This window comes from Lampetra planeri, chromosome 3 (genome assembly GCF_965212315.1).
Source record: "Lampetra planeri chromosome 3, kcLamPlan1.2.h2, whole genome shotgun sequence".
Taxonomy (NCBI): Eukaryota; Metazoa; Chordata; class Hyperoartia; order Petromyzontiformes; family Petromyzontidae; genus Lampetra; species Lampetra planeri.
The window spans coordinates 23,514,487-23,534,829 of NC_136109.1; the positions used below are offsets into that span (position 1 = coordinate 23,514,487).

Here is a 20,343-nt window from a genome sequence, read left to right on the forward strand (position 1 = left end):
TGGAAAAAGGACGTGTTATTAAAAGTGCGTTGTAATAAACTTGTAAAAAAAAAACTCCACGGACGTTCTGTCTGTGTGCGCGCGTGTGTCACGACAGATTCAGACGCCCGTTTGACAACTCTCCAAATCCTGAGCCCCCATCCCGACGAGCTCATTCAATCTTGAGGATGCGTGGGGTAAAAGGTTGAAGAGGGATCGTATCAACGGGTGCTCGGCCGGGTGATGCTGGCCACCAGCCCTCTTGTGTGCCGTGCCGGCCTTCATAGGTGCTCTTCGCTAACAGCACTTGCCCCAACATTCTGTTAAGGCTATGGGGGTGGGTGAGTGGGGTGTTGTCTGGGTTTCAAGATTGAAGAGTTAGCATGGCACCCGGTGCATCACTATACCAGTGGCTCCATAAAAATAAAACAATACAATTATCACGACGTTTCGAGTGCAACACAAGCAATCGTCATCAGGTGTGAAAACCACAGCAGGAAAATTTGAAAAAAGTAGTTTTTTTTCTTAAACTTTTTTCAAAATTTCTTGCTGTGGTTTTCACACCTGATGATGATTGCTTGTGTTGCAATCGACACGTCGTGAGAATTTTATTGTTTTATTTTATGATTTCCCTTCTACGTGACTTTACAAAAAGAACCAAAGAGCATGGATTCCTGCAGTCACGAAAGCTTCAAATCTAGATTTGTTATCATGTCACGGTGTATTCTCCGTTTATTTTTTTCCACCAAAAAAAACCGATAGTCCCGTTTAAGTGTTACCAATTATTTTTGATTTTGTCCGAAGCGCCCTGTATGTCGTTGGATAGTCTGCAATCGAGGATTAAATCACTCTTCGGTGTCTGAATGTTAAAGAACACATTCCTGCGGAGGGAGCTGGTAGGAACGTTGGGTTGCTCGGTCAATGGCCAGGGTCAACGGCGGCGTGGTGTATTCCGCAAATATGCCCGACTGTGAGGGCGGGCACAAGCCGGCGTGAGTAGGTTAAACGTTGAGTTTTATAAGGGCACCACGGGGTGACCAGCCCCTCCCCACCCAGCCACACCCCTCCCACCCCCCACCCAGCCGCACCCTCTCCACCCAGCCCCTCCCCACCCAGCCCCTCCCCACCCACCCCACCCAGCCCCTCCCCACCCAGCCCCTCCCCACCCTCCCCACCCAGCCCCTCCCCACCCTCCCCTCCTCACCAAGCCCCTCCCCTCCCCACCCTCCGCTCCTCACCAAGCCCCTCCCCACCCTCCCCTCCTCACCCAGCCCCTCCCCACCCAGCCCCACCCGTCCCCTTCCCCACCCAGCCCCTCCCTACACGACGAACGGACGGACACAACAATCCCCTGTGGGCTGGTGTAACCATGAGGTTGCTGCCACTAAAACCTTGCGTGTGCACGCACCAATGGGAATCCGCCTCTGGCTGGGGTCACGCGACTTCCGGCAACCGTCGAAGTGCCTCAGACAAGTCGGCGAGTCCCACGCGGAGTTGTTCCTGCCCCAACGGGAGGGGGGCTTTCGATTGATTTGTCCGAGTAATATTTGAAAAAAACAACAACACTAAACTACCTTCTGTTATTCTAAGGTCGAGGAGGTAAGGCTTTGTCGATTTGCACGTAACAGCTTTGGCGGCCGTTGTGTTCAGCGCGGCCTTCCCGCGCAGGGCTCGTTGTGGTCGGGCAATAGAAACAACGCTGCGTTTTTAAACACTGAATCTTATTTATATGCACACACACACACGCAGTGTTTCTCTCTGTACGCGATAAACACGACACGCGTCTGAGCTGTTACACAAGAATGCGTTTGTACAACGCCTCCCGACGAAATATCCGGGCCTTGGTGCTGCTTGGGATGGGCCATCAACTTGCGAGGCCTCAATAATAACGCTGTTTAACACATTTATTAATTTTTTGATTTAAAGCTTTCGTGACTGCAGGGATTCATCTTCTTGGTTCTTTCGGTAAAGTCACGTAGAAGGGAAATAATAAAATAATACAATTTAAAATAAAACATGTTTTATTATTTCACATTTGTTAATCCTTTGTTCCTGGGTAGTAAGTGTTATTCCCTAATTGCTTATGCCTTAAAAGTACAGAACATGGCTAGTAGTCATTTTTGTATTACGTCAATATACATACATGTTAATTTTGATTCATATGTTGTATTTTTTCTCAATTTACGTGAACGAAAAGACACAAATTCGACCGTTTTCTCATTGAAAATAGGTACATTTCTAAATATCATTGTCCTGGTCACAAAAGCAAAGTTTGTGGGGAATAACAGCAATTTTTATTATTTTTAGGCATAAGCAAATAGAAAATAACACTAGCCAGGAACAAAAATCGTGTTACACCGTGTTACAATCGGCATCACTGGAGGATATAAATACTGTACAGGAATAAACTAAGTAACCGAATTGAGTTGTCATGTCCACACGACGTACAGCCGTCTCAATACGGGCACATTTTGTTGTCTTTGTGTTTCTCCCTTGTGATTGGGGCTTTGTAGGATGAACGTTGAGATTTATAAGGTCACAGAGTGACCAATAAGGTCTGAATTGGTCTGTAATAAGGTAGGCACTGATAAGGGGTTGACAAGTATGTATAGTGGTGATTGTCTATTTGTTTACTAATAGGGGTTTTCCCCTTTTTTCTGGCAACAAAACTGACACCTTTTGCAAGCAATCATGTTTACATTAACCACAATATTTGCAGTCAAATGCAAACAAAAAAACATACTCTGATAATGTATGCATTGTCCTTGAAACTGATTGGTCCACACCAGAGACAACTTTTCTTAAAGCCTAGTCTCAACCAGAGGACGCCAAAAGGCACACAGTTCAAGGACAACGCACTATCAGAGTAATAAGCGCAAAAAAAGGGGAAAAACCCTATTAGTATATTTTGGTACTGGCAAAGGAGGCCTCATGATGTATATTTGTTTGAGGTGAATAATACATAGTTGTCAAACCCTTATCAGTGCCTACCTTATTGCAGACCAATTCAGACCGTATTGGTCACCCCATGACCTTATAAATCTCAACGTTCATCCTCCAAAGTCCCATCGCAAGGGAGAAACACAAACAAATAGACAATCACCACCACGACACTCACCACTATACATACCTGTCAACCCCTTATCAGTGCCTACCTTATTGCAGACCAATTCAGACCTTATTGGGCACCCCGTGAACTTATAAATCTCAACATTAATTCTACAAAGTCCCATCACAAGGGAGAAACACAAACAGACAATTTTTTTTCTTTTCCTGTATTGAAACGGCTGTACGCCGTATGGACCTGAAAAGTACATTTCCCTGGACAAGAATACTGGTAAACCGTATGAGTTTACAGGTATGGGAACGCATCCACGAAGTAAACCAGGGTCATTATTGTACATGTATTGTTTTTTTTCCCAAAAAAGCCTCATTGAGTCCTAGAAATCATGTGCAAGAGGGTTCTGCTTTGGGGTGTTTGACCATTGCGATCCACCAACAATGCCATTCAAAGAAATAGACATTCTTCAGAAACTGATTTGCACTTAACTAAAATTTTGAGACGAATTGCGGAGTGGCAGCCGAGGGAGGGAGCGCAACCAAGATGGAGCGATGAAATCAACTCGTATGCATGTGCTAAGTGGATTGTTACACTGCGGGACCTTGAGAGATATCGGTGGCTTGGGGGAGGCCTTCATACAGCAGTGGATTGATCATGGCTGATAAAGAATAGGCAAAGTTCAAGAGCAGCAAAACGGCACAAACACTTGACTGATGTCCATTGCGGAATGCTTCTGAAGGGCGGAGACATGGGTTCCAAGCGCATCTCGCAGGAGACCTTTGACGGCGTGGTGAGGGAGAACATCGCAGAGTTTAGCATGGAGCCCGAGGAAGCGTTGCAGGAGGCCGTGGAGCAGTTTGAGTTACAGGGTGAGCCTCTCTGCAGTGGAGCCATGTACAGTTTCTGCTTGTACCTGTGCTATACATACCTTCAATCATAAAAAAAAATTTCTTGATGATAATGAATTATACATTTTAACCACCTGCCCAGCTACAGAGCGCTATGTCCAACTGACAGTTTTAATTTTGGCCAAGTTAAGTGCAGAATATACTAAGATATGGTTTTGTGTAGTCATTGCTGACCAGGCTGAGACTGTCATCTTGGTAAACTTGGACAACCCATCATAACTAGGACAGCTGAAACACACAGTTTATCTCAGGATCTCAGTGGTGCCAAATCAGCACGATGACTTCCGAGTCCCCCAGCCACCTTCAGCATCAATTGTTGAATTTAATCATGGGTGCACAGAATATAAAATGTACAGTTCTGAGGCCCATGCAGACGACATACTGAATGATGTGTGGCTTACGGGTGCACAGAATATAAAATGTACAGTTCTGAGGCCCATGCAGACGACATATTGAATGATGTGTGGCTTACGGGTGCACAGAATATAAAATGTACAGTTCTGAGGCCCATGCAGACGACATACTGAATGATATGTGTGGCTTACGGTAGTTGGATGTGTTGTGGTACAGACGTGACCCTGATTTCACACACCCAGTCCCCTTCAGACCCCAGTGCTGGTGAGGCTGCAAACAACACTATTTTGAATACTTTGAGAATGCAGCCCACTCATTGTATAATTGGCTGAAGTGACCCATGGCTAAAAATAACTGAAGAACCTATTTTATATTAAGACCTTTAATTGTATCCAGAGTAATGTGCATTGGAGGGAATATTACATTGAATTTTGGATTAAGTTCAAAGGCTTTCATCTGTTCCAAACTTTATTCCACGATTGCTTCAATTCCAATTTATTCAAAATGCTTTAGTAGTCATCTGAATATATTAAACGAGCTTCACATTGATATGATAATTTTGGTTTCCATAGCCCGAGTTTTAATAAATCAAGCCAATCAGTTATTAATCAAACAGACTGCGATATTATTTAAAGGTCCGTTTTGTTTTTCCAGGCGTTAACTTAACCAACATAGTGAAGGAAGTACCTAAAGTGGCTTCGGAAGAGTCTGGAGATGAAGAGCATGAGGTCCTTAAGGTAGTACAATTTATCCAAATGAAATACATGGGGATTCAGAGTCCATTAAGGTTGCAGTGCTCCAAAACGGTAACTCGTCTCGTGCGGTGTGTAGGTGCTGCGAAGCGTGGAGGAGGCGGCCCTAAGAACCACGTCACTCGCGGGGGTGGTCGCGCCACTCGAACTGCTCACTGCCCACTGCAGGAAGGAGTTCAGCCAGCGACACTTGATTGCGCTGCACGGAGCATACGCAGTGCTCGTGTCCATCTGCAAGGAGGCATTGGCCCAAGAAGACACTAACATTCTGACCAAAGCAGTGTTGGCACTCGCTGCATTTTTAGATGGCCAGCCCGACATACTGGACACCGATGGTCAGGAGCTGCTCATTAAGGTCCTTTCACTGGGCCCGAATGTGTAAGTAAATCCAATGATTTTTTAACGTAAAAAATCACGCAGTTAGTTTCATTTGGGTGGGCAGGAGGGGGGGTTTCTTTGTATTGTGTGCCTTTTCAAGTTGTATTCGATGAGATGTATTAATTATCATGTAGTAGCCCATTTAGCTACATGGGTATTTCAAGAAAGATGTGAGAAAACTTCAGAAAATACAAGCAGACTAAATAAAAAATGCAAACCCATGCAAAGAGTCTTGCCGATGTCAGAACTATAAAGAATAATTAATTCCATTAGTGCTAAATAAAACGTCACTGTATTCTCATATCCAACTAGCTACGGTAAACATCTATAGACAATGACAGTTACAGCATGCACAGTTAATTTACCGGACACCTTCGTACTCTTCAAGTGAAAGTACACCAGTTTTTTACATTTATGTAAAGGTCAGATTTTAAGTTTCTGTACCATTGATTAATATTCTAACACAGTCATACCCGAGCAAATAATATGCATCTGTAGAAAATAACAGTTACTTCTAGATTTGAAACTTTCGTGACTACAAGGATTCATACTCTTAGTTCTTTCGGTAAAGTCACGTAGGTAAAAAAATTAATTAAAATTAATAAAAATAAAACAATAAAATCACGACGTGATTTTATTCCTTTTTTTACCTACGTGACTTTACCGAAAGGACTAAGAGTATAACAACAGTTACACTGGGTGGTTGATTAGTCAGGGTGATTGTGTGCCGGTTTGGATTGTGACCTTTCTGCATACATGTAGCTTCACTGTGCACTCTCTTTTGTTAGGTCCACGATGGAGACGGCGGCACGGGCAGTTCGGGCTTCCTGCGTGAAACACGAGGCGAACCGGCAGGCACTGGTGAAGCTCGGTGTGCTGCCCCTGCTTACGGGCGCCGTCGCGGTGGTGGGTGCACCCAACACCGTCAAGGAGGCGTGCGCCGCGCTGCGAGTCATGACTTTCGACGACGACATTCGTGTGCCCTTTGGGCAAGCCCACGATCATGCCAAGATGATCGTGCTCGAGAACAGTGGCCTGAAGGTGCTGGTGGAGGCGTCAAAAGGTGCCCTCACACGATCTACCTCCAAATCTGGTTTTCATTTTATCATATTCCACTCGCGAAAACACACACATCTGTGTAATTGTTTCTTTTCTGTATTATCGGATGAGTATAAAATAATGTCCAGAGTAGTGAGGATTTGGTTCATGTGCAATAGATGAGTTCAGTGGCTCTGTCAAATTTTCAGAGTTTTCTCTGGCTCACTATTTGGTTGATGGTCTGTTTGTGTCCGTAATCTCATGCCAAGCAATTCAGTGGATCAATGAAGCCCATTTTTTTCTCCAGAGTTGATAAAATTAATGACACTGTGTTAAATAAACAAAAGCTGTCCCAATTGAGAAACTGGCCCATGTGACAAAATTGTGTAATTGCTACCACTGGGCCAGAATCACCACTAAAGACGAGCACTACTCAACACTAATATTTGATGTAGCCCACACACTTCTGCTTTGTTTATTTATTGAGATGTCTTACATTTTCCTTTCCCCACTCAGCTTACCCAAATAGTCTGCCTGTTCTGAGTGAGCTGTGTGCCACCATCGCAAAGCTTGCCGTCCGGAACGAGTTCTGTCAAGATATTGTGGAGCTCGGAGGACTCGACTTTACTCTGGCGCTGCTGGCGGATTATCTGGACCACCAGGTGTGTATTTATTTAAGTGCGGAGGTGTGCATCAGTCATATACACAAGATAAAATTTAATTGAAATCATATCACAATGAAGCAAGCAACTGCTTGCTATACTGCCTCATACAGACCTCTTTGTCGTCCTGGAGGTGGGTATAATGCATGATGCCCGCATGGTCTGCCGAACCCATCTTTAAAGTACTGGATTGCAGGTGTGTGCAACCACAATGCCTGCCGGAAAAAAAAGAAAACCTCCCCTTCTCTAAAGTCTATGCTCGTTCTCACAACTCTTTATCCAGGATCTGGTGAAGAACGTCCTGAGCACACTGCGTGCGATCGCGGCCAACGACGATGTCAAGGAAGCCGTTGTGGCCGCGGGAGGAACCAACGTCATCGTTATGGCCATGAACCACCATCTCAGCAACCCGCAGGTGCCTGGCTGAGTCCTTCATCTTCCAATTGACTAACGTGCACATGCTTGTACAGTGGCATAGTGGTGGTTGGCATACTGCGCCACGCACCCGGCAACCTGGTTTCCATTCTCAGCCATGGCATTAGAGTGACATCAGAACCCTTCCTGGGCCTCCTCTAGGCCAACTCGGTCTTAAATGAGTACCAGGGGGCAATCTGGTACTGGCCACACCCCATCCACCTCCAACGTGCCATGATGGCCTTTATAAGTGCTTGTTAACAGTCTATAAAGGGATCTTTGTATTTTGTATTGTTACATAAACATTGCCACTGCTCGTCTTCCAACAGCTGTGCGAGCAGGCATGCGCGGCCCTCTCCGTGCTCGCGCTCCGAAATACGCAGAACTGCAGCGCCATCATAGAATGTGGCGGTGCATTGGCCATTCTGCAGGCAATGAAAAATCACCCTAAGGAGGCAAACGTACAGGTAAGCCCTGCTCGCATCGCTGTACAACCCATCTGTGGTTCTTGACTCAATCCTGCAAGGAAGAGACCACACTTAAATCGTGTGTTCAGCTGTGCCTTAACAAAAAAAATCAGATTGTGTTATTCATCATCAGCCATAGCAGAGGTCGCAAATGGGTTGATTCCTTACCCGTACCCGGCCGTACCAGGGTCGCAAATGGGTACCCGTACCCGGCCGGGTACGGGTAGCCGGGTATCGGGTAGGGTACAGGTATCGGGTACCCGATTGCGACATCTGAGCCATAGTCAACTGTTACATGAATAACTCCCATTAGTCATCACCATCTCTCTATGGTCCTGTGATTAAACAATACAGTTTTGGTGCAGGGGAAGGGAACCTAGAGTCCAGTCTTCATTTCATACAAATCTAGTGGCCTACCACTTTTAAACGGCCCGCAAACAATATCCGGCAATGCAAACATCTTGGCGACACAAAATGGGGAGAAGAGGGGAATGTTTTTGACCTTGCAATGCTCTTTATAATTTTTAGCATGCTCAAATCACTTCTGCCAGGGCCTGTTGCAGTGACAAGTGACTTATGTCTATTGTGTTCACACGTCATTCCCACAGAGGCAGGCATGCATGGTTCTGCGGAACTTGGTGTCACGCACACAGGAGCTGTGTAAGCCACTGCTCGAACTGGGAGCAGAGCCACTCATCCTGCAGGCGCGCGCCAACCACAGCAGCTGCCGCGACGCCGCCAAGGCCGCCCTGCGCGACCTTGGCTGCAGCGTCAAACTTACCGAGCTATGGACGGGCGAGAAAGGCAGCATCGGCAAGTGACATGAACCCACGGACATCTAGGGTGGCCAAGCTTTTCTCCACACCGTGGCAGCATAGGGGCTGCTCAAACTGTTGCGGAACAATGAGCCAACTCGTCATAAGAAGCCTTCTGTCACCTGAGCTCATGGAATGCTTGCTTGTGATGGCACTACTTTACACTGTTGTGGCAGTCGAGTGTAAATCATTAATGTTATGATTTATCTGAAGGTCCACGGTTTCTTGGGAATGTTCATTGTTAAATTATTTATCCAAATTAAGTGGTTATGTTTACAGTGTGTGTGTGTACTCTCAAAGTTCTGCAGTAAAACCCCGGCTAGCCAGACCAATAGAGTGGGTGAACCCTGGTTTGGTTGGAAAAGGATAGTTTGAACAGTATTGTTGAGCAAATAAAGTTACAATCCATTTCAAATATAAAACAAATAATAAAACGAGATAGATTTACCAGTTTATTTGGGCAGTTCTCACATTCATATTTATGTTATCAAAGACCTATTGTAAATTTGTGTGGTTTTATTGTCATGCCCTTAATATGGTCAGACATTGTAGTGTTATTCGTAAGGCAATCATAAATCATATTTGATTCGTCCTACAATATAATTTCTTTAAACAGAAGATTGGCCTTTCACAATCTGTGTTGTGTAATCGTATGCCTAACAGCTTAAGGCAACACATAATGAGCAGTTCCTTTTTCTAAGACATTGATATACTTTACTATTAATGTTTGGGCAGTGTTTTTCACTGGTTGTGTGCAAAATGGTATAATGAACATGTATGATGTCGATATAATTAAATATTGAATATGCGATATTGTTGTGATCGAACATTATTTTTTATCATTTACACGTGGATAATTCACCCTCTGGAAAATAAGGCTTCTACTCAAGTACTCCACCCCAAACATATTTTAATAACCAGCCGTTTTGAAATAACGTTGTAAATTAAGAGGGTGGAGCATGCATATAAAGACCAATATTTTTCAAAAAAGGCACTTAGCACATGAATCTGCAATTCCTTACAGAATAAATTAAGTTCACATGCAAACGCACTCATTTGATCTGAAACAAGTGAAAAAGGCCAATATACATATGGTGACTTGAATAGCCAGCGGCTGGAATAAGTTTCACACATCAATTATAAAACACGATCATGCTGCATTTTATGAATGTTACAACTTAGGCAATCCCACGTAAGATGATGCTGAGGCACAACGAGTCTGAATTTTCACCTCAAGATAAAAGCAAATATTTGCTGAAAGCATAGGACGTACAAAGTTTAACCGCAAGTTTTGCGAATTGAACAAACAATCTAGCACAAGTTAAGTGCATTAACTAGCATGGTGAAATGCACAATTAAGTTGTGAATAATTCTTGACAATTCAATGCATGATTTAAAGCAAAACTAAAAAGCAGCTCAGGCTGTTTATAGTGTGAATTTTAAAAGTACAGACACATACAACTTGCAGCAAAGGTATTTAAGGTACTTTGGTTACCAATTGTCAAGTTAATAGTTTTTTTAGATTGAGATAAGTGCATTCCTATATTATTCTTTCACGAAACACAATGTAAATTTTTGAGAAAATTACACCAAAGAAACGCACCATGACATTCACCAGTGACGTAAACAAAAGCGCATCAGGACAATAGTTGTAAACGATTTCACTACATTAACAATTGATCCTTATGGCGGTACCCCGGGATACCAAATAATACAAAATGGCCGAGGCAATCCAATATTTTATTTCTGGGACACTATTTTTTCCAGGGGTTTACTTAACTCCGCATCTGGGGTACCAATCAATCCGAAATCAGTGCCACTCCGCGAGGTCGAAACGCAGCGAGGACGATTGCGCTGAAACCCCGAACGCTCGTACGCACCGTAGTGGTGCATCGTGTACAGCTCGTCGAGACGAGTCGATTGCCGCATCGCCGACCATCAACAGACTAAAAATGACTGCATCACAGACATTATGCGAGAGCCGGGGTACGATGATACCCCGGGGTACCGCCATAAGGTTCAATTAACAAAGATGCGCCAGGTGTCCCAAGAGTTCGAAAGAAGCACATCGTGCTCAGGCTGTCAAACAGCGAAAGATTGTTGCTTTAGGATGCAGGCAGGCAGGAGGGGGACAATCACCACTGCCATCAGTCGCCCGAGAGGTAGCGTCTCCAGTAGTGCAGCACCGTTGGGGAGTTGAGTGCTCCTAGGAGAAGGAGAATGAGGCCGTAGACCGCCATCCCCACCGCAAACCGGTGCCGTCCCAGCCATGATCGCTGCCACGGAATGCTGGAATTAGATTCAAGATAAAAATCAGCACCCATTGTATCAATGCACTGCACTGCGTGTTGTGTGTTTAAAAGTACATTTCATTTGGGGAAAAAAATCAGGAAGTACAAAAAATATACATTGTTATATTGTAATGTTCCCACATCTATATTCCCCACCTTTTCCAACCCGCACTGGCCAACATGCTGATGTATGGTCCAATAAACCCCGCAACCTGTATCAGATGAGAGGGCCTCATCCAGCAGTGGTTTAACAAACGGGCTGTACATATATTCTGACCTGTGATGCTGAGACTTCCGAGCGTAGAGCAGAAGGTAGCGCACCCGCAGGAGCTGATTGTTGGTGACGACGTAGTATTTCTGTGGGACGTCTCCACCCTCGCTGTGCCGTGCACGTGCCCTCCTCCGGTCCAAGCCGTCGGCATCTGAGCAGATATGTATTTGTAGTTTGTAGCTTTAGACTATGTAAGCATGTTTCATTCCAGCATATAAACCATAGCATCTGCTTTCTGGTGTCATGAACATCACAACCATTCATAAAGCCATTGTTCAAACAAATGCTTGTGTTAAAAAATATATAATAATAATAATAAATATTAAAAATAACCATGGGATTGGTGAATTTATCAGTATTCTGGCTGACTGTGTGCTCCTAATTGAGATGAAATTGAGCCCCAAATACGTAAGCGTGCAAATTAAGCCGGGCATTGTCGGACCTTTCCGCTTGACCTGGCACTTGACGTCGGGGTGGTCGATGACCTCGCACACTGCGACGCAGCTGAGTGCGGCACCGAGAGCGCTCAGCCTCCACGCCTGCGAGTGCGGACTGTAGAGCAGCGCCAGGCTCAAGTCGCTTGTTAGGTAAGTGCCCTCGCCAAACAGCGCCGTCTGCCAGCACGTGCGACAAACAGTTCTGTAAAGTGGCCAATCGTCTCCGGTCACATGCAGGTAACGATTACAATGGCATAACATTTAAACTGTAGTATACTGATTTAAAGCTTTCGTGACTGCAGGGATTCATCTTCTTGGTTCTTTTGGTAAAGTCACGTAGAAGGGAGATAATAAAATAATAACATTTCAGACGCTGTCTTTCCGACAGACCTGTTCTTCACCTGACGGCTGCTTGCGTTGTGGCCGAAACGTCATGAGAATTGTATTATTTTATTATGTTTAATTTTTATTATTTTATTATCTCCCTTCTACGTGACTTTACCAAAATAACCAATAAGATGTAGTATACTGCCTTTTGAGGATAACTATTTCAAAGCACTTTACAATTATGACATAGAACCCTGTAATGAGCTGAGTTACTAAAAGAGAAGTATTTTTTCCCAGCCATTTCGAAGTGTATATGATGGACTGTTAAGTTGACCCAGGATAGGAATGATTGGAGAAAGAGGATCAGAAAGGTAGACCCCCACATGAATGGGAAAAATGGCATGAAGTAATTCATTTTCCCCGTAATGCGTTGCAACCTAAACATTCTTCAGCTCGGCCCACTGTCATCGTGCTATTTGAAACATTGGAGGGGCCATGGGGTGAGAAGAGGGCACGCACCTTGTTGAGGTGGCAATGCAGGCCGTTGTGGAGGATCGAATGGAAGTTCTCAAGCCGACTGCCGTGGTAGGCGTACAACATGTCCAGCTCCCCACGCATTTCCCGAAACCGGCGCTCGGCCGTGTCGCTGTACGTCACCGAGAAAACGAAGTCTGGCGCGGGGACCGGCACGCCTGGGGAACCCGTCAGGGCCTCAATCTTGGAAAACTAGGATCAGAGAACACACAAGGGTTGATTTGCATGGAGTACACCAACTACTTATTTACATGAAATGAATTTAATCAATTAAAGCATTTAGGTCTTATTGGTTAACAAGAGTCCAGAACAATTAAATGGTTAAACTATTACATGTACACTCTCTTGTCAATCCACTGCTGGCTGCGGGGTTCCCCTCACCATGTGGGTTGTGGGAGTTTTTTTTTTAAATCATACTTCACCACCCTGGTCAGCATGGGTTGGTGAAGGTGGGGAACATAGATATGGCAGCATAGTACAGTGGATCGATGGCTTTTGCTACACTGCCCGATGCAGCAACCAATATAACCTGTTTTATGCAAGGTGGTCACTCATCCGAGCGTTCAACCTCAACCTGCTTAGCTTTTGAGATGTAATGAGATTGGGCACATTGCAGACAATTTGGTCATAGGCAGCAACATTTTACAGTACAGTAATTAAAATAAATAAAATGAAGCAGGCGTGCTTTAGTAAGCACGTGCTGCCATGAACGCAGCAATGGCAAGTTCCTGGCCACAGCTAACGTCAGTAGTGTGATATCTGAACTGGGTACCTTCAACAAGGTCAAACAATCCCCATGACCGAAAGACATGGGGAGACCTTGGATTTCTGAAGGGATTTGATTTATTGGTTGAAGACAATAATTCCAAAACAAACATTCTGCAATGACCAGTAACCGTTGGAATGACCATCTGACATTAAATGTTATCATCATCAGTCATAACATAGCATAAACTGTTATAGTACTAAGGCGACGTTACAGAATTTGCACGGAATGTCAATTAAATCGCTCCACTGTAAAACTAGCATTGCATTCACGTAAGACTGACTTGTGGAGAATTCAGTTTGCTTGCCTTAAACAGCTATTACACAAACATCACGAAAGGCAAAGCAGGTGACATTGGTAATGATCTAAAGAACATACTGTTATCAAGACAATCAATGGCATGTTCGAGCAGGTGAAGCAAGCATGAGGAAAGCTTATACAGTGACCATATGCATTCCTAAAAAGCAATCCCACTAATCAATGGCAACCCTTGGCAATTAAAAGCTTGAGTGATGAACTGGGTTTTAAGATGGAGATGATGTAAGTTCAGCTTGGCTTGTGATGTATTACAACATGAGCAGAGATCAGAAAAAAAGTGTTGATCAAAACAGTGACTCGTAAAAATGCAATCTGGATTTAGAGTGTGTGAATGTAACCACACTATAAATACGCTTTAAAAACTGGGGAGACACACGTAAGGATTGCCACACATACATCATATCCACAGCACATATTGAATATTAGTCCCCGCAGCTCTATTTCTACTACCGGTACTTAAATAGCTTGTATAATTTTCCATCATTGTCCCAGACACATATTTGCCAGGATATACGAATCTTAAGTTCAACACTCTCCCGCATTCTCTTTTGGTAAATTCAAAGGTGAACATTGAGACAAACTGAAGAGGGGGTTTTCCTCTGATATGTTGTGAAAGGGAGCAAATTAATTAAATGCTAAAGGGAAGAGACAGGAATGGATGGTAAGGTTGACAATTAAGACACTTTATACAGACATAGACATATGGGAAGAGTTTAGACAGGACCTGAACAGAGGTAGGTTTATTATTTTGTATTAGATTACATTAACTAAGTAATAAGTCAAAGGACCAGAATTGTCCATTTTGCAAGAGTCACCTGGGCCACCAAAGTGTGCAAAGCAAATATAAATAAAAAACAACCAAAGAGAAATCATAGAAAATACAATCAAGAAAATGTAATAACCGCATTACAGAATAAAAAATACCACGCAAACATACATTTTAAATTGGTGCAGACAAATTACTTTTAATAATTGTTCACTGTACAATTGAGTTACGTATGTTGAACTTCGTGCACACCATAGGTAACCAACCGTGATAATCGGACGTGTGGAGAAAAGGTGAAAGAAATAAACATTCAAGTGGAATTTGGATTAAAATTGCACCAGTATGTTAACAGACAAGGCTATATCTCAACAACTATCAAGATATACAGTACAAAATCGACAATCTAAATTTCACCCAAGTGAAAGCTACTGTTTTTGAGGCCAAAGTCTATGTCAGAGAAGTGGTGGGGGGGAGACTTCTGTTGCGTTCAAATCATGTGCTTTACCATAAACATACACCCCCCCCCCTCACCACCACATTCAACACACTGGCTATAACGATGAAGCCTGGCGTTGGCGACCACACCACACCACCTCACCTCGTCCTTCCTCTGGCTGGAGATGGTGAAGTTCTTGGACGTGAGTGTCCAGTGCAGGAGTTCCAGGATGTGGGGAGCAACGTCCACATCCTCGCGGAGAAGCTGCTGAACACTCGGCACGGTGCTCATGTCCGCCAGCTGCACCCACCCATCGGGAAGGAACGTGGATCGTGAACACATTTGTGAAATAGTTCAGAAAAACCCCACAGGTGGTTGTATATAACAGCCGTCGTCGGTGCAGCTTATGGTGGCCACCTTTTTAATATTCACTGGAGACCAAAAACTGTTAGATATGTCGTCACAAAGGTCAACACAAATCCACCAGACCTTGGTACAAATTAACTCCTACCACCTCAAACATTACCTTTGACCTTCGCGGACAAAAACACGGGTTTTGTTAAGGAAATTGAAATACCGGGGTCACCGAATGTGCCCGGCATTTAAGGACCCGCTGCTCTAAGTGGGCTTGAGTGCAATTTTTTTAAATTATCCGATCAATGCCACCTGTCCTACTTTGTGCTTGGATGGCTCTTTCTTCTAATATTAGAAACCCACTGGAGCTATGCACTCTTAAAATCTAGACTGAATGGCAAACCTCGTGCACCTTAAGTCAAGTCAAATTGAAGAATTCATTGCAATTCCTTATTCTACAGCAACACTGGAGCAAGAAGGGCTGTTGTCTTTCCTATTGCGGTGGTTGAGGGTTCTGAGGTGGCAAGGCGATGTTTGCCCATCTGACATTGGAAGACGACAGAGTCGTCGAATGAATGTTTGCAAGCAACTGTTAAGGTCCACGTGGGGAATTTGAAGGAGTGGGTGCACAGTCGTGCAATGTTGCTGCTTCTGCTGCGGCTGCACTGCCCTCTGCTGTCACCAACCACGTCGTGGCAACGTTTAACCCGCACCGGCGAACATTCTCAAGCCAATAATATTCACACATTCCTTTGGCCTTGGGAAAAACAAAACGTGCTAAAGTGGTAGTTAAACCGCGCACATCTCCTTCCGAAATTGACAATGCAAGGCAAACTAGAGTACGCGACCGTGACCAAAGAAACACAAACTACAGACCGTAAACAACTCTGCAATCTTGGCCTCCTTCAACGGAGAAGGATGAGAAAAAACCCAAAACTCGCACGACCCCGAGAAGCCCTCTCTCGCCCAGGCGCGCCGGACGTTTCAGACACTTCGCTCCCGGACGTAACTCGCTACCACACGCAGGAGCAGAGAGCCTCGTAAAAGTGAACACCGTCGGTTCGGCGAAGGGAACCCCTGCCTACCAGGGCTGTGAAGTCTTTGCCATCCTCGCCACCGTCGCCGTAGCCCGATGGGAATGGCCGCAGGAGCGAGTGGCGTCTGTAGCCGAGCAGCGCGGCCGCAACGAGGCTCAGGCGGAGGTCGGCGGCTGCCGGGTCCCCGCGCAAAGCATCCCGCACGGCATCTCCAGGGCCTCTCGGTCCCACTCGATCCACGTCTTCGTGATCACCTCCTCCCCCACCTCCTCCTCCCCCACCTCCTCCTCCACCTTCTTCTTCTGCTGCTTGATTTGCCGGCTCCCAACCACGCGCCTCCTCCGCCAACATGCTCGTGTGGTCGTCTCGATTTAATGAATGTTGTTGATGGTGGTTGTGGTTTAGTGGTGGTGATGATGATGTTTAAAAGCCACGAGTCCGCCGCGATGTTTGTCGAGAAGGAGGAGGCGGTGTTAGCTGTGACGAGTCAGGCAGAGTCGGGGAGGAACAACGATGGGGTGGGGGGTGATGCCACCGCCACCATCTTGGGTAGGGATAGCCAAATTTGCTGGCCAAATTATTGAGAAACCCTTTCCTCTTCAGCAGGGAGCAAGTAAAGTTGTGTTAATGGAAACATTATTCGTAGATGTTGGGCGCACCTAATGATGTTCTCACAAGGGCTGACTCTTCAGGAAACGCCTCGAGATTCTAGAATCAATATGCTACTAGATAGGCTGAATGTCCCTAAACCATGCGTAACCCATATATGCGTGTTTGTTATACTCAAAACACGTACAGTACTCTGCCAATAACTGTATAACTCAAATGAAGGCCGTAGCCATGGAGTCAACATTGGGGGGGACCAAATCTTCCAGGGGGTCTGGGGGTGTCCCCCCTAGAAAATAAATAAATCTAAATTTGAAACGAATTTCCTGCCTAGAAAATAACAAAAATTCACAAACACATGGGATGGACTTTTTATTTAGTTTTTACAATGTCTAATAGTGTATTGCAGAGGTGGGACAAAGTCATTGTTATGCAAGTCACAAGTAAGTCTCAAGTCTTTGCTCTCGAGTCCCGAGTCAAGTCGAGTCAAAGATGAGGCAAGTCCAAGTCGAGTCTGAAGTCATCAAAATCATGACTCGAGTCTGACTCGAGTCCAAGTCGCATGACTCGAGTCCACACCTCTGAGGTGGGACAAAGTCATTGTTGTGCAAGTCACAAGTAAGTCTCAAGTCTTTGCTCTCGAGTCCCGAGTCAAGTCGAGTCAAAGATGAGGCAAGTCCAAGTCGAGTCTGAAGTCATCAAAATCATGACTCGAGTCTGACTCGAGTCCAAGTCGCATGACTCGAGTCCACACCTCTGGTGTATTGTACTACATTGCTCTGTTTTTTTTCTTTTCTTGTTTCATTGTATGTAATGGCAGAGATTTGGGATTAATAAAGTACAACCAGAACCACAATCATATAAAAAATAAATCTATTTTATAGCAATATATTGGAGGGGATATTTTGAGCATATTTATTATAATTACGGCCTTGACTCAAATCATCATTCGTTCTGGAGAATAGAACAAATAAAAAATGTATCTCCTTCATTTATCCTGTCTCTCATCAACTGCACCAGTGGCTTTCTGGGAGTGCGTAATTTCCAGCAGCATTGATTCAAGACAAGCAAAACGCCGGACCGGTTTCGACATACAGTGTCTCATCAGCAGTCAAGGCATGTTTGAATCAATGCTTCTTTTTTTAGTACGGCTGATGTAGAGGCAGAGCAACTACTACAATTTCACATTCAGGTGGTCAAGCTCAGATATCCACATCTGCAGTTAGCAGCGGAGTGTATCATCGCTGCGATGTCTCCTTCGTATTTGCCGATCAGGAATTGCGTCTTTATACATTAATCTAACACGTAGGCTTTCGCGACCAATATCATCCATAATATTGGTTTTTTTTTGGGTTATATCGCGTAAATATATAAATGTGTTGTTAAACCCGCCACCACCCAACACAGACATTAGTAAGGTTTGTCACGTAAAAAGAACGTGGCCAATTCGTTACGAGAGCAAATCCACAACATTGTAAATGTTGTGAATTGCTGTAATAGTAACGAATTGGCATGTTCTGTTTACGTGACAAACCTTACTAATTGGCTGTGGCGGATTTAACAATCCTAGAAATCCTCCGTTCATGGTCTGAATCAATGCTCTTGAACTCGATATCTGGCACACACAAAAAGACAATGGGGGGGGGGGGGGGGCTCATTCCAATCTCTTTTTATTTCCAATTCTCCCCGTGCCTTTTGTAAATTCTCTCTGACCGCTCTGAACAAAGGGGGACTTTAGGATTCCCCTACGTAAGATGGCGGCGCCGCACGTAACCTTTGACCCTAAAGGGGGAGAAGGGGGTGGGGGGGGATGTTGAGGGGAGGGGGACATGACGTCACGTCAGGGACGTCGCTCGAACCCGCGGGTCGCCCTGGATAATGCCGGCGAATTTGTTTTTATTTTCACCCGACACAGGTTGTCACTCCTCCTGTAACTAAAAGTTAAAAAGCAAGATAATGTGTTTTTGAAGTGTTCTCGAGGAATTGAAAGAATATTCTGGCGAAAGAATTACGTTGATTTGGAGGACAAATTGAAACGTTTGAACTGTTTTTAATTAACCGTGTCAATCTTCCACATTCGTTACTTCCACTACTTTGGTGTCGCTATCTATCGTGCATGTATGTTGAAATCCTTCTGCACCGTACGTGGCCAACCGCGCTCACCGGAGGTACAGAACATTTCTGTTTCTTACAAATTTCAATTCAAAGTTTAATCAATAACACGGAAATCCCTTTTAGCCAGTTACCCAGCTAGCTTCATGGCAACCACGAGAAATACTGTCGTTAATGCTGGGGTGGACAGGAGCCCAGCCTGCGATCCAGCCAGGAAACTCGAGGCAGACATTATTTTTTAAATGGCATCATAAATACACGTTCAAATTACCCGCTTGCCAATCGGTTTACAATGTAATGTAGGATATTCGCTGCTGTATTTTTCATTGCAACGTTAACAATCTAAATTGGAAACATTTAATACGATGCTAACGTGGTGTGCTCCCATGGTGCCTCCCCCACCCACTGCCTTCAAAAGCGTGGTAAAAGTTTGGATAAACATTTTTGTTACCAAAATTGGACAAAAGTGCTATTTAACACGTGTAGTAGGACCGAATTAGGTGCACACACACGCAGCTTGGAGGCAACACTATTTATTAAACGGTAAGTAACATAACGCTGTACATGAGGTGGTGACCACCTTCCTCAACTCACTAACACTCTGGAACGCGACACAGACTGGACCAGGCAGGCAACGGCCTGCCTGGCCCAGGACGACGACTCGGGACTTGACGACCGAAGATGTCTTCACCTTGGAGTACAGTACAACAGCAGCCTCGCTCTGCGTTCACACCACGCTTATATTTGGTTTGGCGTGGCTGGCTCCGCCCCGGCGTGGCTGGCTCTCTTCAGGCCACGCCTCCCTTCCCAGGACACGCCTCACTTCCCCCACCTCTGGGAGGGTCCGGATCCCTCCACCACGTGACCCCCCAGGCACCCCCTTGGGGCCCCCAGCCTTCGTACGGGCCGACACAGTAGTGACCTTTCTCTGTCACTACATCACCCCCCCCTGTATAAACACACAGCCGTCCCCGGCTGTAACCCAACTGTGAAACATTGAAAAGGTGTGCCTCCGAACCAACAACATCAATAAATGACCGGCGACCGATAAGAAATACAATCACGTAATATATACAGAATCGACGAGGGTAAAAGGGAACCGCATAGAAAACAGGGAATTAACAACAATTATACATGAAAACTGGCTAACCCACTTACGCTCCAGCACAGCCCCCCCACCCGTTAGAATCACGCATGCAATGACAGTCACCCGTTAGCACCCCCCCGCCTTTCCGACGTGGCGTCACAACTAGTAGCACG

General features: G+C 45.0%; 2 protein-coding genes across 2 annotated transcripts; one reads left to right on the forward strand and one right to left on the reverse strand.

The window, feature by feature from the left end:
• The first annotated feature begins 1,406 nt into the window (after positions 1-1,406).
• Positions 1,407-9,639, forward strand: ARMC6 (armadillo repeat containing 6). The gene is made up of 9 exons (XM_078624214.1): positions 1,407-1,578; positions 3,780-3,909; positions 4,957-5,039; positions 5,134-5,432; positions 6,221-6,495; positions 6,987-7,132; positions 7,416-7,547; positions 7,876-8,013; positions 8,622-9,639. Exons 2-9 carry the CDS (start codon positions 3,789-3,791, stop codon positions 8,832-8,834), a joined length of 1,407 nt encoding a protein of 468 aa, XP_078480340.1. The 5' UTR covers positions 1,407-1,578; positions 3,780-3,788; the 3' UTR covers positions 8,835-9,639.
• A 334-nt stretch (positions 9,640-9,973) lies between these two features.
• On the reverse strand, positions 9,974-16,852 carry PARP16 (poly(ADP-ribose) polymerase family member 16). The gene is made up of 6 exons (XM_078624222.1): positions 16,414-16,852; positions 15,137-15,274; positions 12,674-12,880; positions 11,833-12,004; positions 11,397-11,541; positions 9,974-11,117 (listed from the first exon to the last, which is right to left on the reverse strand). The coding sequence occupies exons 1-6, from the start codon at positions 16,714-16,716 to the stop codon at positions 10,976-10,978; spliced, it is 1,107 nt and encodes a 368-aa protein (XP_078480348.1). The 5' UTR covers positions 16,717-16,852; the 3' UTR covers positions 9,974-10,975.
• Between the last annotated feature and the right edge of the window lie 3,491 nt (positions 16,853-20,343).